This window comes from Crinia signifera, chromosome 6 (genome assembly GCF_055691185.1).
Source record: "Crinia signifera chromosome 6, ASM5569118v1, whole genome shotgun sequence".
Lineage (NCBI taxonomy): Eukaryota > Metazoa > Chordata > Amphibia > Anura > Myobatrachidae > Crinia > Crinia signifera.
This window is the reverse complement of record NC_139222.1, coordinates 177,950,279-177,968,538: the sequence shown is the minus strand read 5'-3', so window position 1 is coordinate 177,968,538 and position 18,260 is coordinate 177,950,279. Positions and strand designations below refer to the sequence as shown.

The window sequence follows — 18,260 nt, the reverse complement described above, 5'->3', positions numbered from 1 at the left end:
AATAGGCCTAAAGTAGACTTGTACAAATATGGAGTGAGTGACAACATCGTCTTAAAATGGGATTTCTGATCATATATTTAATATTTTCCTCCAAACTCAAGGGAGTATAGACACATACTGTATTCATAACCTCCATATGCTCTAATGGGCCATTTCTTCCTTAATTACCTCTTTCTCTTCAGGACAGTACAGAGGGCCTGTCGGGTGTAACACGGCCTTCTGAGCATAATAAAACATTTCAGAAATGTTCTTCAGGTTTTTAGCTGAACACTGTAAGAAAGAAGAAACAAGCTAGAATGCATTCATGACAACTGAAAGACACAAGCCAGTTTCAAATATGTACACCAGTGTTTCCCATCTGCAGACCTCAAGGATCACACGCAGTGCATGTTTTACAGATCTCCTGGTTGGTGCACAGGTGTAGTCATTACTGGCTGACATTTTTAAAGATTTACAGGTGAAGCTATTTTAATTGTTCTACTATACCCGAGGACTGCAGTTGCAAAACTCAGCCATTACAGTACAGGTCTTAAGGATATCCAAGCTTGAGTCCAGATATTTAACTCAAATTGACTGACTTACTAATTAAAGTCACATGCGCATAAGCATGGACATCCTTAAAATCTGAACTGTAATGGCAGAGTTTGGGAAACTAAACTGATACAGAGCGGTCATTTTGGTACAATTTTCTAAGTACATTCATTCAGGTGCAATGTGTTATTTCAAGTTTGCAGCAGGGCCCTCCTACCTCCATGTTTTTCTGTTATTACCCAGTTTGTCCTATCATTGTCTACAAATGTAAAGCGCAACAAATCTGCTGCACTATATAAGAAACTGAAAAAAAAAAAAAAAAAAAATGAATATACTTTTAAAAACCTAATTTGCCTTAAACAACTATATACCTATGTACAGATGTGCATTGCGCTCAGTAAATAAAGGGCTTTGCAGTTGCAAACTAACCACAGAACGATAAAACAATTGTTTAAAGCTTCTGATGGGACCACGCAGCATTGTTTTTACTTATGATAAAACACCTATGAAGGTAATTTATTGGTGCCTCAATAACTTTACTGCAAAAAGATGCAGTTTGACAATAAAGGTTTTGAATATTATTGCTACCATTTACTTATACAGCCCATTTACTTGCATTTACAGCATCACCATTTTACACAGTGCTGTACAGAGATTGTTGAACACAACAGTTCTATAAATTCCCACACAAGCATGCTTGCATGTATACAAATGTGTCCTTGTGTGCCTAAATACGCCACACAGCAGGAAATGCCTGGTGTGAGTGAAAACTGCATATGAAATGGAATGATACATGTCTTCTAGGAAAAACACTAGACATAACATTTCATATGCAGATACAGCCATGGCAGCACACAGAATATAGGCATGCTGAATATCATGTAATCACCATGAGCAGCTTGTGTCCCCCTCTCTCATAGGTTTTGCAAAAAATTATAAATTTTAATGGAAAGAGTTGCCCGAAAAGGCACTCAACGCTATAGAGTCACTCCACTAGAGGGGCTGTTTAACATGCAAGGAGGCTAGATGTATGTAGACACCTCTGTACACCCATGTTAATATGCAAGAGTCCCATTAACCCCTTCAGTGGTAATCCTGAGAATTTTCTGGGCTGCGCCTCAGTGCCCAGTCTTGCAGGCCCGGAAAACAGTGGCTCGGGATTGCCACTGTTTAGTGGAGAGCTCCCACTCCTCCGACACGCCTCCTCCTCCTCCCCCCCACCCCCAGATTTTCTATTGAAGTCATCAGCGCAGGCTACTGACATGCTGGGTTGCGGCGGCTGGCATAGTGCTCAGCGGCGCTGCCCAGTCCAGGGGGACAGCGTGGTGGGTTTTTTAGGTAGAGCTCCCCCTAAAAAACTCGCCCAGTGGGGAGTGCTACCTTAAAAGAAAAAAACACTGAAAGGGTTAATCTACCAGTATGTGTGTTTGGAATGTGAAAAGAAACCCATCCAAATACAGGAACATACAAAACTCCACACAGATGGGGGATCTGGAGTTGGACCTTCTGATGCCAGAGCTGTGAGACACTGTCTTTGTGAATATAAATTATTCTAGAATGCCAAACATTGACCCTTCTCTGCATTTTTTATTTGTTCCAACAGAGTCAAAAGTATGTTTGGCTTGACAATCAGGAACAAAAAAACTATTAAAATGACCTGATTAAAATGTGAAGAGGTTGACCGAACTCACTCTCAGTACAAGTCTGTTCCTCAACATATGCCATAGATCTGTTATGTGTTTTGAATCAGCCTAAATGTCTTACATTTTTAAACAACAGGGAACAATTTACGCGCTGACAATTTCTTAGCAGCCAAGATAAAAGCAGAACGCGATAAAAGCAGAACGCAAAAATTATCATAATGCCTGCTCCATATCAGGTGGACGACTGACAGGGCTGTGACGGAAAGTTAGGATTTTAGTTGGCGTAAAAGTACTCATCTATCTTTTTCATATGTAACTTCACTTTTAAACCCCTGGACAGCAGGTAATAAATTTTGAACAGAATCAGTAGAAGGTATCCTAGAAAATATGATGATAGCTGTTACATCACCAAACTCACCTCCACACAGGTCTCAATCTCAGAATACTGGTTCATTATAGGGAGGATGGTTTCCATACTACTGTAATCCAGTAGATCTGACTTATTACCCACAAGAATCAGAGGAACCCTAAAAATAAAAACGGTGTTATAATTATTATTATTTTTGGTACTTGTGTAATATCTGGGCGCCCGATTCTGACATCGGGTCGGAAAAATCGGTCGCATGCGATGCGACCCGATTTTTCATTGTACAGCCACCCTGATGGCTGATTACAATGTTAAATGCCACCCCAGACCCCAAATTTTAATTGTATAACCACCCTGATGGGTAAATTACTAGGTCAAATGCCCCCCTCATTGTTAACGCCACCCCACGATCAACGCCAACCCGAAGCATGGCGAGCGCAGCGAGCCCGCGAGGGGCGGCGGTATGCTTCCTCCGACCTTTTTTATACCCCCCACTATCCATGTCGGTGTGGAGTTGATGTTATATAGTGTGGCGAGCACAGCGAGACACCGAGCCCGAAGCGTGGCGAGCCCCGCAAGGGGGCGCAAATTACTTCACACATATTACGTGTCCGCTCGCCACGCTTCGGGCTCAGTGGCTCGCCACACTATATAAAATCAACTCCATGCCGACGTGGATAGTGGGGGTATGAAAAGGTCGGAGGACGCGTACCTCTGCGCTCGCCACGCTTCGGGATGGCGTTGATCGTGGGGTGGCGTTAACAATGGGGGGGCATTTCACCTCATAATTAACCATCAGGGTGGGTATACAATTAAAGATCGGGTCTGGGGGGCATTTAACATTGGGTCCAATGTAAAAATCGGGTCGGTCGCGTCGAACGATTTTTACATTGTACCAGGAAGTCCAAAAACCCCGAAAATAGGGTCCAATCACGTTGCATCGCATGCCTTAAGTACAGGCATGCGATAAAAAAATCGGGCGCTCAAATATTACACAAGTACCTTATTTTTTTAAAATATCTTGGACAGACATGAGACGAAAAACAGAGGTCCAGGTCATAGTATGTGTGAGACGGAATACATGTATAAGGTTTGTCCTATCTACTACTGTTTGTGAAATTATACATTTTATAGCTACCTGCTATCTTTGTCCATTTGCTCATTGATCAAAGGAATCCAATGGTTGGTGACCTGAGGTAAATGTAATTAAAGTACAGGTTAATTTGAAAAACAAATAGCCGTCATTGAGATTTTATCTTCTTTTAGCATTTAAAATGTAACTTTCAAACTAAGCTAAACTGAAATGTGATCGGTCATACAATAAAACGAGAATAGCATCATAGAACAGAGCAAGTGGTACCGAGGGAAGTAAGGCTGGTTTATACACTATAGCGACGGACAATTATATCAATGGTCAAACTGAATTCCCTTCAGCCTGGATAATGCTCGATTGTCCGTACACATAGTTACATAGTAGGTAAGGCTGAAAAAAGACTTGCGTTCATCTAGTTCAACCTGGTATAGATATCAATTGCTGATTTGGTAGGTTCTGGTATTTTACAGACAAATTATATTTCTTATTTGTACCCATGGATGTTTTTATCCAGTAAATGCTTGTCCAACTTTGCCTTGAACGCATTTAATGAGCCAGCCATTACCACCTCTCTGGGAAGAGAGTTCCAGAGTTTGACTGTTCTGACCGTAAAGAAATTCTTTCTACTAGCTGAATTAAATCTTTTTTCTTCTAATCTATACTCATGCCCTTGTGTCCTAGATTCCTTTCTAGTAGAAAAGAGGGTGTGTGACAGTTCCTTATATTGGCCCTTGATATACTTGTACATGTTGAGCATGTCCCCCCTTAAACGTCTCTTTTCTAATGTAAATAGTCCCAAATTGCTTAATCTCTCCCCGTAGCTTAAATTCTCCATTCCCCTAATAAGCTTTGTTGCTCGCCTTTGGACTTTTTCTAATTCTATGATGTCCTTTTTATACTGTGGGGCCCAGAACTGCACTCCGTACTCGAGGTGAGGTCTCACCAATGCTTTACACACTCGACGAAGGACAGAGCGATACAGAGCAATAACTACTTTTTGGTGCAGTGTGGCAGAAAGAGAATGCATCCCCACCACCTTTTTTTTTTTCTTACATTAGGGACATAAGGCATATATACTTGTGGGTAAAGGGCACAACAAAAACTGATCCCAGAGAAAAGCCATGCTCAGATGGCCAAAAAAAAAGGAAAATTTACTTTATCCTAATAATCAACATTGTCATAACAAGACTCAGGTCTAGTCGATGTTTAAAATCCTGTGAAATCATTATTAGGATAAATCCACCACAAGCAGTAGGACATGTTCACAAAGGACAGGCAGTGAAGACCCAGGGGTATATTTATTGAAGATGGGATTTTGATATGGGCAACCATATATATTGTCTTATAGAAGGTGCTTAATAAAAAAAATATTTATTAACACAATTTCTTATATAGCGCAGCATATTCTGTTGTGCAAATGTAGGATCTAATTGGTTGCTATAGGCAACATCTCATCTTCAATAGAACTCCCATATTAGTAAAAGTGCCCCGCTGATTGTATTGAATCTGTCTTTATTGATAGAGATTTGACAGAATCAAAACAGAACAGACCTCAGGTTTGTTGAATATACCCAGGATTCAAACATATAACCTGTTGCATTTCAGTCAAACATAGAATTTGACAGGAGAAAATAACCACTTGGCCCATCTATTGTGCCCCTTTTTTAAACCCGATATCTCAAACCATATTTGTCCTTATTTCTTTGTAAGGATATCAATATGCCTATCCCAAGCACATTTAAATTGTACTACTGTATTTGACTCTACCACCTCTGATGGGAGGATATTCCACTTATCTACTACCCTTTCTGTGAAGTAATTCTTCCTCAAATTTCCCCTGAATCTTCCTCCCTCTAGTTTTAGTTCATGTTGCTCCTCTTCCTGTGAAAACACCCTACTTATTAAGCTATTAGACCTTGAATAAAAACAATGTGAATTCTAACTATATGAAGCTACTTGAACTTTGTAAAAAAAAAATAATGAATCAGTATCGCAATTGAGCACATATGTAGTGTGCAGCCATTTTTTCACAAAGTACAAAGTGTGCTTCAAATAGTTAGAATTATCTAACTTTCTATGCAAGGGCACATAGCTCAATAAATATGAGTATCTCACTGCAATGCCACAGGCAATGGGTTTGAATCCTTAGTATATCAGCATCTTAAAATGTAATAAAGGACAGGGTGACAGAATAACAAAGAACTATCAAGTTAAGTCCATGTAGGTCATATAAATACTAGTGATGGAAGGTGAAGGAGAAGGAGAAAGAGAGAGGAATAGTCAGGAGATGCCGGGCCTCAAATAGCTAAAAATGAAAAAGATTTTTTTAAAACAGAGGTACTTGTGTATTATCACGGCGCCCATCTCATCGCATTCCACTAATTAAGGTATGTGATGGGACCCGATTTGAGCCCCGGGTGTGAGCATACAATTTTAATATCATGTCACATCGCATGCCATTATAATGGCATGCGATGCGACGCAATCATGCCCGATTTGGGCCAATTCCTATGTTAAACGCCCCCCATTTTATAATTGTATACCCACCCTGATGGGTAATGAGTATGTTAAATGCCCCCCATTGTTAACGCCACCCCACTATCAATGCCAACCCGAAGTGTGGCGAACGCAACAAGCCCGCGAGGGGCTGTGGTACGCGTCCTCCAACCTTTTTATAACCCCACTATCCACATCGGCGTGGAGTTGAATCTATATAGTGTGGCGAGCGCAGCGAGCCCGAAGCGTGCCCCGTGAGGGGACGTGGAATATATGTGAAGTCATCCGCGTCCGCTCGACACACTATATAAAATCAACTCCACGCCGACGTGGATAGTGGGGTATGAAAAGGTCGAGGACGAGTACCAACACGCTTCGGGTTGGCGTTGATAGTGGGGTGGCGTTAACAATGGGGGGGCATTTAACATAGTCATTACCCATCAGGGTGGGTATACAATTAAAAATCGGGTCTGGGGGGCATTTAACATAGGGATCAGGCATCTGGGTGCCTCTGCGATTAAAAATCGGGTCCAATTGCGTTGCATCGCATGCAATGCAATTTTTCTGGTGGTACAATGCCCTACGATGGAAAAAGGTGGGCGCTGTGATACTACACAAGTACCAAAACAGATCATTGACAATGCCGCCAACAGCACCCCCAATCCTGCAGCGCCGTGTGCAGTGGCAATCTCCGCACCACCCTAGGTATTGACCTGGTGTACTGTACAGGGTCATGTATTGCAGGGCAGACCAGAAGAAGCATGCAGTAATGGGTACACACTAGGCGATGTAGGCAATTTGTTTTGCTACAAAAGAAATTGTTTGCTCTAGTGCAGTGGTAGCCAACCCTAGCCCTCGAGAGCTACCAACAGTTCACATTTTCCAGACAACCTAGCTGCTGCACAGCTGCACTCATTAATCACTGACACATTTTAAAAGATCCACAGATGGAGCTAATTAGCTCACTTGTGATTCTGTGAGGAGACCTAGCTCTCGAGGACTAGGGTTGGCTACCCCAGCTCTAGTGCCTTGATGGCTAACCCTGACACTCCAGATGTTTTTAAACTACACATCCCAGCATGCTCTGCTTCAGTTTTGCTATTTTTGCCATGCTAAATCTGATGCAGAGCATGCTGGGATGTGTAGTTCAACAACAGCTGGCATGTCAAGGTTAGCCATCAAGGCTCTAGTTGTACCCAGCATAACTGTACAATCAGTCAATATTCCATACCTTGTCTATTGAGTTCTTGTTGTTTACAGCATACACAATACATATAACATTTGCCTACAAAGTAAAGAAAAACAACTGTGAATATCACTTAAATGTATAATTCATGCAAGATTCAAGGTGCCCATACACGTACAATAATTGGATGCATTTTGGACTGGATCGCATCGCATGCAATGCGATCTGAACCTAGTTCACAAAGTATGTGCAGTACATACTTTTTGAGCTGAGTGATGGGATGTGCGCATCACATCGCACCCTAAAAACACACCGTGTATGGACACCGTTAGTCATTATATTGACAAAAAATATTTCCATTTGTCCCATGACAGGTATATACATGACTAAAATGCATTAATCGACATCAGCAGGAAGGTGGTGAAAAATAAATTGCATTATGTGGAGAAATGTCAGCATCAACCATCCTATGCTGGTCATACAGATATGATAAAACAGTCTATTATACAATCTGTATACTTCCTTCTGTAAAGCTTCAGGTCCAAGATGTACACAACCTGACTGTGAGGTTACTGCACACATACCCAATAGTACTGATAAATAACGGACACGTCTCTTACCTTCGAGATCTCCTGATACAGTTGCTCATCAGTCTGCTCGGATTCTGCACAAAATAAACACAGAAAGTTAAATAAAGAAATCAGTTCCATAGAATGAATTCCCTACTGGACATCCTGATATCGCATAATATCTTCAAGTCAATCACCTTGTCAAGTGGTCATCGTGGCACACAATATACACTGCTCAAAAAATAAAGGGAACACTAAAACAACACAATGTAACTCATATAAGTCAATCACACTTCTGTGAAATCAAACTGTCCACTGTAGGAAGCAAAACTGATTGACAATCAATTTTGCATGCTTTTGTGCAAATGGAATAGACAACAGGTGAAAATGATGGGCAATTAGCAAGACACCCCCAATAAAAGAGTTGTTCTGCAGGTGGTGACCATAGACCACTTCTCAGATCCTATGCTTTCTGGCTGATGTTTTGGTCACTTTTGAAAGCTGACGATGCTTTCACTCTAGTGGTAGCATGAATTGGAGTCTACAACCCACACAAGTGACTCCGGTAGTGCAGCTCATCCAGGATGGCATATCAATGCGAGCTGTGGCAAGAAGGTTTGCTGTGTCTGTCAGCGTAGTGTCCAGAGCATGGAGGCACTACCAGGAGACAGGTAAGTACATCAGTAGAAGTGGAGGAGGCCGTAGGAGGGCAACAACCCAGCAGCAGGACCACTACCTCCACCTTTGTGCAAGGAGGAACAGGAGGAGCACTGCCAGAGCCCTGCAAAATGACCTCCAGTAGGCCACAAATGTGCATGTGTCTACTCAAACGGTCAGAAACAAACTCCATGAGGGTGGTATGAGGGCCCGACGTCCACAGGTGGGGGTTGTGCGTACACCCCAAAACTGTGCAGGACATTTGGCATTTGCCAGAGAACACCAAGATTGGCAAATTCGCCACTGTCGCCCTGTGCTCTTCACAGATGAAAGCAGGTTCACAGTGAGCACATGACAGAGTCTGCAAACGACAAGACGTTCTGCTGCCTGCAACAGCCTCCAGCATGACCGGTTTGACAGTGGGTCAGTAATGGTGTGGGGTGGCATTTCTTTGGGGGGCCGCACAGCCCTCCATGTGCTTGCCAGAGGTAGCCTGACTGCCCTTAGGTACCGAGATGAGATCCTCAGACCCCTTGTGAGACCATATGCTGGTGCGGTTGTCCCGGAGTTCCTTCTAATGCAAGACAATGCTAGAACTCATGTGGCTGGAGTGTGTCAGCAGTTCCTGCAAGATGAAAGCATTGATGCTATGGACTGGCCCACCCGTTCCCCAGACCTGAATCCAATTGAGCACATCTGGGACATCATGTCTCACCCCATCCACCAACACCACGTTGCACCACAGATTATCCAGGAGTTGGCGGATGCTTTAGTCCAGGTCTTGGAGGAGATCCCTCAGGAGACCATCCGCCACCTCATCAGGGGCATGCCCAGGCGTTGTAGGGAGGTCGTACAGGCACGTGGAGGCCACACAAACTACTGAGCCTCATTTTGACTTGTTTTAAAGACATTAAATCAAAGTTGGATCAGCCTGTAGTGTGTTTTTCCACTAATTTTGAGTGACTCCAAATCCAGACCTCCATGGGTTAATACATTTGATTTCCATTGATAATTGATAATTTTTCTGTGATTTTGTTGTCAGCACATTCAACTACGTAAAGAACAAAGTATTTAATGAGAATATTTCATTCAGATGTAGGATGTGTTATGTTAGTGTTCCCTTTATTTTTTTGAGCAGTGTATGTTGACTGCATACCACATATTTAATGAACAAATTTAGCAAATGCATCTATTCCCCAGATATCATGAATATGCAAGATACCAGACAAGAAAGGAAAAGGTTTGTCACGGTGTGGTGCACCAAGAAAACTACTCATAAAATGTAACTTTTATTAGTCAATAACATAAGAATGCAAAATATAAAAAACACACACACACAAATAAGTGGAACAAGCACAATAAAAAGGGGATAAAATGCTGATGTAGATGTTGCAATGCACTTAATCTTGTTTTGTATTAAATTGACAAATCAAATTATTGGCGTCTCATTATTTATATTCAACATACATGTATAAATAGTAGTAACTTCTGCTTTCCAGCAAGGTCATGAATACATGTGATGAGGTATGGGGGAACCCCTATGCTCGTAAAATTGTCATGAACACTCTAGTAGATTGTATATAAAAGCAAAGCTGTGATGTTATATGTGTACTTCAGCTAGCGAATTACAACAAAATTATTATTAATTAATAGTAAGAGCAATAAGGGGGCTTATACATATCACAAAATATCACTTTGATAACCAACTGGTCTCATACTCTCGAAAACGCAAGTTAAGCAGCCCATACACGGTCCGTTTAACTGATCCGTTTGGGACTTAATTAGCACACATCGGATCGGATCCCTAGTGCATGCAGTTTGCATGCACTGCGATCCGATGTGTACCTAGTACAAAAAGTATGTGCAGCACATACTTTTTGTACCGTACTATGTGATGCGCGGGAGCACGCATCGCACAGTACAGAACAGAGCCATACACAACGGACTGTGTATGGGCTCCTTTACCCTAATTATATGCAAACAAGAAGGAAACAAAGGAAACATAAGCAACATTGGTTTTCCTGGGCATGTAATATCATAGGCATTACCAGAATAATCCACAATGTGTGTGGGGACTCGTTCTGGTGTAACATCTCCAGGGATTGTAATCTCTTCAGCACGAGCTGGAACCTAAAATAGGAGGGAAGATCAGAAAACTGGCAGAATTATTCCACACACACAACAATGTGCAAACATCCCTACTTCACTGGAATACGGTCACTAGGTTTACAGTCAAAAGGTCAACTTGCATTAGGTCACCACATATAAAAGTTTGACATGGTCATTAGGTCGACATGGGTTTTTCACTTTTTTCTGAACAAACATGTGCCGAGGTATTTCATGCCCTATAATCCACTAGGGGGTGGTGGGAGAATACAAGGCCGAAGCATGGCGAGTGGACGCGGTGCACTTTTTCAGTGTCCATGTTGACTGTGTTGACATTCGGGACAAAAAACCCATGTTGACCATCCCAATGTTGACCTTTAGTCAGCCTAATGACTCTGTCGATCTTCAGTGGTCGACCTTCATTTGATCAACCTAATGATCCACAACCACTTGACTATAGGTAATCGATAGGTACACACGGGGGAGATATATTGCTGAGCAATATATGGCTGAGCAAAATATTGCTCAGTTTCACCTTTTCATCAGCGACCAGATATGGTCGCTGATGAAAAAGAAACTGCCGGGGGGAGCCCGGCAGTGGAAATCAGCTGGTCGCAGGAGGAGCATGTTCCTGCAACCAGCGATCACCACAGGGGCAAAAACGGGAGCGCGCACCCGGCGATATATCGCCAGTGCACACTCCCATTGCGGGCAATATGGTCGCTCAGCGACCATAATTCCCGCAATTTTGCACAAAATCGCCCCCGTGTGTACGCACCTTAAGGACGGATTCATTTCCCACTGCTAACAAAGAGAATATTCAATTTAACAGAGTTCTAGTCCTGCTCACTTTCAACTATATCAGAGGTACTCACAGTATTTTACTCCAGACTCCAGCAAGCAATAAAAATTATTACAGGACCCCCAGCAAGTTACCGGAGAATGGCTGCCACACGTGTGGTCAGCAGAGCGCAAATGTATTGCAGCATTGTGGAGGCACAAAATTATGTGAGGAATCTGAAGTAACAGACAATTCAACTAATATTTCAGACTCCTTGGATCAGTGGCTGAGAGATTAGAGTAGTCAACAGCATCCAGTCAGGAAGCCATGCTGAGATGGCCGGGACCCACAGTTTGAAAACTGCTGATCTATATTACATCGACGCCTATGTTAATTAACAGGCTCTCACATTCTACTGAAACTAAGTCATGAATATTGTATGATGTACCGACATATTAATGATTGAGACATCTCAAATGACATGCTATGTAACACACACACACATAAAATCACAATGGTTGGATTCTCTGTAATTCACACAGCAAAGCCTAGCAATGTACCTTGATGTGTTGCCCTTGTCCTAATCTATACAGACAGATTGTTTAAAGCATATAATATATAGCATACCTCCTCTGGGAACTCCTCGCTGACCAGTGACATAATCAGTGACGTCTTCCCCACCCGAGCTGAAAAGACATGAAGTTTACCGAATAAGCAACAATGGTTTAATGCAGGGATGGGGACCCTTCGGCCCTCCAGATGTTGAACTACACATTCCAGCATGCTCTGCAACAGTTTTGGCATGGCCAAATAGCAAAACTGTAGCAGGGCATGCTGGGATGGATCATTCAACAACAGCTGGAGGGCCGAAAGTTCACCACCCCTAGTTTAATGTATCAATATCTACAACCAGTAGTTTTGCTACAAGGCTCTGTGAACACACCACAATATCCAATTCATGTGCTTTTTTCCCCCAGTAACACTAAACAAATCTCTCCGTCTTGCCCAAAAACACTAAACAGATCTAATTTTTAATGGTTTCCTGAAGTTCTCAAACTCTCAAAATGGCAAGTTTTGCCTTACACTTTATAGAAGTACTCAGGAAAACTGGTGACGTAGGAGCTACCATGATTGGTTGATACATGTTTAAGAGGGCATCGCCAGTAATGGATTTCCTTTAGTTGTAGGAACAGTAGACTAGATAAACATAGACTTGAACTCCAGGATACAGTGGTGTATGTTTCTGTGTGGGTGTGTACTAGTGTGTTTAGGACTTGAGGCTAATTCAGTTTCAGCTTTACGAAAAAAAATTGAAAACACTTTTTTCTCCAACTTGCTGGATGCTGCCCAGTACAAGGCAAGGCAAGGCTACCCCAGCATGCCAGGTCCCTTCCAGGATGAGATAGCAATATTTTTAAATTGCAGCACAAAAATGGAAATGCTTAGCAGAATATGGAAGCACTCGAATAACTGTGGTAGACCCCTGCCTGCACAGCCTAGCTGCGTAGGCAGGCGCTGGGCTGCCATGTTTCGGCTGGCAGCAGCGGCTGCATGTGATGTCACACAGCCACCTCGAACCACCAGAAGAAGCAGGACAAATTTTTAGACTGAATTTGTAGGTACAGTACTTCATACTAGGAGGATTTCTTTGTTTTGAGCATGCCAATAACTTAGAGGTGCTGAATTGAGCAATTTAATTGTTTTGGGGAACCGTTCACCTTGTGCTTGTCCCATCCATAAGCACAGTGTTTAGAGCAACAAATTAAGGCCCCCTTACACTTGTCCAACAAGTTGGACCTGACTGATTTGAGATTTATCCTATGTGCAGGAGGCACAGGGGTAGATTTATTACTAGGCGATCAGGGGAATCTGTGCTATCCCCGTGCGTTATAGCAGGGGATAGCGCTTCCCCTGATCTATCCCACCCGGCGAGTGTTTACTCTAAAGCCGGTGGTGTGGGGCAGGAGGCATAGCGCAGGGGCGATATTTTGCACTGCGCCCCTGCCTCCTGCCAGATTTATGAACGGTCAGCATCGCTGACCGTTCCGCCGCCTGCAGCTGTCGACTTCGCCTACGTACTACTACTACTACTACTGCAGGCGGCGATGCCCTATACCTAACAGCAGGGACAGCACTGTCCCTGCTGCTGGCGCTGAGCTGCGCTGGGATCTCGCGAGACTAGCGAGATCCCGTGCATGCGCAGTGAGCCGGCCGGGGGGGAAGGAGACGGCGCATCAGTATTAACTGATGCGCTGTCTCCAGGAGGGACATCGCCGGAGGGGGGAGTTAGCACTCCCCCACTCCGGCGGCAAGATCTTAATAGATCTTGTCGGTGTCCCCTCCTGCTTCGCCTCGCTAATGAGGCGCAGCAGGAACTGTTATAGCGGCGCGACAGGCGCCGCTATAATAAATCTACACGTCAATCTCTAGTAGCGCATGGGATTGTGCATTTGGTCATACACATCAGGCACATCAGATTTTGAAAGATAAATTTATTTATTTATTTACAGTTTCTTATATAGCGCATACATATTACGCAGCGCTTTACAGAGAATATTTGAACATTCACATCAGTCCCTGCCCAGTGGAGCTTAGAATCTATATTCCCTACCACATGTACATGCACACACAGACATCCTAGGGTTAATTTTGTTGGAAAACAATTAACCTATCTGTATATTTTTGAATTGTGGGAGGAAACCGGAGTACCCGGAGTAAACCCACTCAAGCACGGGGAGAATATACAAACTCTGCACAGTTAGAGCCATGTTGGGATCGAACCCATGACCTCAGCGCTGTGAGGCAGTAATGCTAACAATTACACCATCCGTGCTGCCCCACGGTCTCAATTGGGTCCAATCTGACAAAATCTTACAAGTGTAAAGGCCCCCATACATTTGGCCGACTTGTCCTAAGGACAAGTTAGCCCAACTTCCCCTGAGCTCTCCCGGCAGCTCCCCAGGAGAGCTTGGTAAGTTTTGGCACTTGATGTGCCATTTTTTACATGTGATAAATTGGCTCGATTTATCACGTGAACCCGGGGAGCAGCAGTAGAGCAGGGTCCGGGCGGCTGCAGGAGAGGGTCCGTGACCGTGGCAGGGAAAAGAGAGTCAGCAGCGGCGAGCAGTGGGAGCATAGAAAAAAAAAATCCAATTCAAAAATTGGGCGGCCGCTGATTGGCTGAGCTCTCAGCCAAATCAGCAGCCGCCCAGTCTTTTGAGTAGGATTTTTTCTATTCTCCCGCTCGGCGCAGGGTCCGGTGTAGCGGCGAGTGGCGTGAGAAAATTCAAAAAAAAAGACTGAGCGGTGGGGACGCTGGTGGGGGGCGCTGCTAGAAGGGCAGCGTGCAGGGGACAGTGACATAGAAGCGGCAGTAACGGAGAGCCGGGCAGGGGGAGGCGGGAGCTGTGAGTGCTGAGAAAAAAAAAAGCCCATACAATGAATGTGCAGCCTGTGATTGGCTGAGCGCTTGCTCAGCCAATTGCTGACTGGCTAAGAGAGTGCTCAGCCAATCACAGGCTGCCCATTCATTGTATGGGCTTTTTTTTTCCAGCACTGACAGCTCCCGGCTCCCCCTGCCCTGCTCTCCGTTACTGCCGACTCTGTCCCCCGCAGCGTCCGCTGCCTCTGCCCTACTAGCAGCGTCCCCGCCACCCTGCTTCCTCCACCTTCCCGGAGCACAGCTCCCTGCTCCGGCGTCCCCTGCCTGGCTGCACATAAGCAAATCTTATGTGCAGCTGGCCGACCTCCCGACTCCTATCAGATGCGCACGGGGCCGCGCATCGGGTCGTACCGGTTGTCTTGACATGCAATTCGGCCCAATTTCACTGCCCGATCCATCTGAATGGGGCCCTTTAATTTCTCAGTGGGCATCCAAAACACAATATTCACACAGTCAATTTTCTCTACTACTTTTGTAATTATTGAATAATTAGATTACTACTTTCTTATCAACCATATAATATGCACCTGCATATAAGTACTAAACAAAAAACATTACCTATATGTGCAGAACATGGCTTTTAATAAAACCAGATCCCTATCTGTGTCAAACTTTGTGTACACACGGTGCAATATCGCTGGCAATATGGTCGCTGAGCGACCATATTGCCAGCGATTTGTTTGTGCTGCAGCGATAAAATCGCCAGGTGCACGCTCCCGTGTTCAGCCTCCTAATGGACGCTGGTCACAGGAGCTTAATCCTGCAATCAGCCGTTTCCCTCTACAGCTCCCCCGGCAGAGTCTCCTGTTCATCAGAGACCATCTTTGGTTGCTGATGAACAGGAGACACTGAGCAATATATTTCACCGTGTGTACACAGCTTTAAGTCTATATGTTATCCCAATTTTTGCATGGGTTTCCACCAAATGCTTCTCTAAAATAACCCCAAAACATACTGTGAGGTCAACTTACTTCTACCACCACTGAACTCATATCTATATGGCAGGAAAGCATGAATTACTGGGGCAAAGATAAATGTGAAAATAATCTGCACATGCTGCATATTTAAAGGGCCTGATTCTTGCAGCTTACCCGAGTCCCAGCCCTGCCGAATCGCTCCCCCCTTCCCCTGCTGCCATATCCCCTTGCAACCATGCAATGGCATGTTATGAAAACACACCCCCTCAAAAGTGCCCGCTGCTGGAGAATTCATTCAATGGTCAGCGACCATCAAATTATTTCTCCAGGGCTTGCAAGTAGAAGTCAGTGGAGACTGACATATTTGCAGGCTTTAGGCCGAAGACGCTCATGCGATGCTGGGCGTTCCCAGGGCACTTTGCTGCCCCCAAGCAGCCCCCCTATGAGCACAATGCCAACAGTGCAGGTCAGCGAGGGTGCTTGCACCACCATTGGTCGCCCATCCAGCTTGCAGGGCACCACCATTATTCCCCCATCCGGGATGCAGTTTAAATCCCGGCGGTCGGGATCCCGATGCCGGAATCCCGACCGCCGAAATCCCGACAGTTTCTCCCTCCGTGGGTGTCCACGACACCCCTGGAGGGAGAATAAATTAGCGTGCCGAGCGTAGCGAGGCACCGGGCCCGCTGCGTGGCGAGCGCAGCGAGCCCGCAAGGGGGGGGGGGCGATCCACGTCCCCCCCTTGTCGGGATTTCGGCGGTCGGGATTTTGAACGCCGGGATTTCATACTGAATCCCCCCATACAAATGCACAGGGACAGAATGGACTAGATTCAGGCCCAATATGTGTTAACAAATAGTACATGTTGAGTCTCCCATATTCAAAATGCTTGGGACGAGAAATATTTAGCAGTTTCGAATACTTGCATACCTCAAGCAAGTCCCCTCTCCCTCTCTGGGGGTGACACGCTGAAATTAACAAAAAAACGATCCGTGTGTGCTCAAGTGGGATTTCACACATAGTTCCTATTACATTTGTAGGTTTTAGCTGCTTTACACAATTATACCCGACCTCTGCGGGCAAAACAACAGTCGGCTGTCAGAATGACATACTGTATTCCTATAAGCCCTGATGATTTTGCCAGTTCAAACTAAAGCAGCAGCGGACTTGGTTTGTTGGCGGCGAAAATTTTAACAAATTCAGTCTAGAATGTGCAAATTCGGGCTGAAGCGGCACAGCACACCCTTCACATTTAGTAGTATTGACCCCATTGTATTTCAAATATGCACTAATAATACAGTACAGCATAAGATATCACACCATGTTCTAATATATTTCTAAGAAAATGGCTCAATAAACAATAAGAATTTGTAAAAATACACGGTAGACTATAATACCAACCATTAAGCTTACAACTATCATGTTACAGGCGATGTTTAAAAAAAAAAAAAAAATGACAGAAGCTGATTGGTTGTTCCCTTATCTCTCTCCTCTGTATCTCTCCAAGATTTGCTACATCTCCCCCACGGTATAATATTGCAGATCCCACATCCAGTGTTCTACTGTGTGCCTGGCAAGAGGTCACCTACAGACATATAACATATACAGTATGTAACACATGCATGTGATAATAATAAGTGCAGAAGAGTCAGACTCACGCTCTCCCACCAGAAGTATCCTGACATCTTTCTTCATGGTGTCTGCTGTGTGGGAGGTCCCGCGGCCTATTCCTCCCGCCGGGACCCCGGAGTTACCTTACAGCGCGACCCGCACTCAGGAGACCGATGATGGGAGCCCGGCGGGGACAACATAGGATGGAGAGCAAATCCTGACGTTCTCAGGGGGGGCGTGATGAATTCAGTGTAAAACTGCGCATGTGCACGAGAAAATCAGCCAATGCATTGCACCACACCGGTACTGTCAGTGCGACTGCGACAACCTGTCGGCTACCCTACTCTAAACGGTCAAAATACAGAAGTGGATCTAGTCACAACCAACACGGTATCGCATGGTGGTAGAGACTAGTTCCCTTTCGTCCTATGGACCTTCTGACGTCGAGCGCTGGGGGGGGTTTGGGGGCGGCGCTGGGCATTCTGACGTCAGGTGCAGGGCGGCTTTGGGGGCGTGAGCACTGGGACTTGGCTGATATAAGAACCGTGAGGCCAGGGCGGAGCCTCATGGCCGGGGTCCGGGGAGATTGGTGGTCTATGCTGGTGACTGGTCAGGCCTGGGTGGTGGTGGGCTCCCGGTGGTCTACAGGCATGCTGTCATCGTGAGTGCGGGCCCCATGTAACACTAATGCTGGCCACACATCAGACAAACTTTCCTCCAACCATCCAACTAGTTGGTTGGTTGGACTGAAAATCTGGTACTGTATGGGGGCAAATGTCAATAAGCAATGTGTTTACAAACTCAGGAGAATGGACAGAATTTATTCAGTGAAATTGTTTAAATCAAATAGGTCCAACTACA

General features: G+C 44.7%; 1 protein-coding gene across 5 annotated transcripts in view; it reads right to left on the bottom strand.

Moving 5' to 3' along the window:
* Positions 1-17,898, bottom strand: part of RHOT1 (ras homolog family member T1) — a 73,894-nt gene extending 55,996 nt beyond the window's left edge. For 2 of the 5 annotated variants that reach the window (XM_083148248.1, XM_083148253.1), the window contains exons 1-8: positions 17,447-17,898; positions 12,057-12,115; positions 10,591-10,672; positions 7,937-7,980; positions 7,362-7,415; positions 3,680-3,732; positions 2,593-2,701; positions 169-270 (exon numbers count right to left, since the gene is read on the bottom strand). In XM_083148248.1, the coding sequence (XP_083004374.1) occupies positions 169-270; positions 2,593-2,701; positions 3,680-3,732; positions 7,362-7,415; positions 7,937-7,980; positions 10,591-10,672; positions 12,057-12,115; positions 17,447-17,483 (540 nt within the window). In that variant the 5' untranslated portion in view covers positions 17,484-17,898. The remainder of the gene's footprint in view (positions 1-168; positions 271-2,592; positions 2,702-3,679; positions 3,733-7,361; positions 7,416-7,936; positions 7,981-10,590; positions 10,673-12,056; positions 12,116-17,446) is intronic. The other 3 variants (XM_083148250.1, XM_083148249.1, XM_083148252.1) reach the window with 3 other exon arrangements.
* Positions 17,899-18,260: the final 362 nt, after the last annotated feature.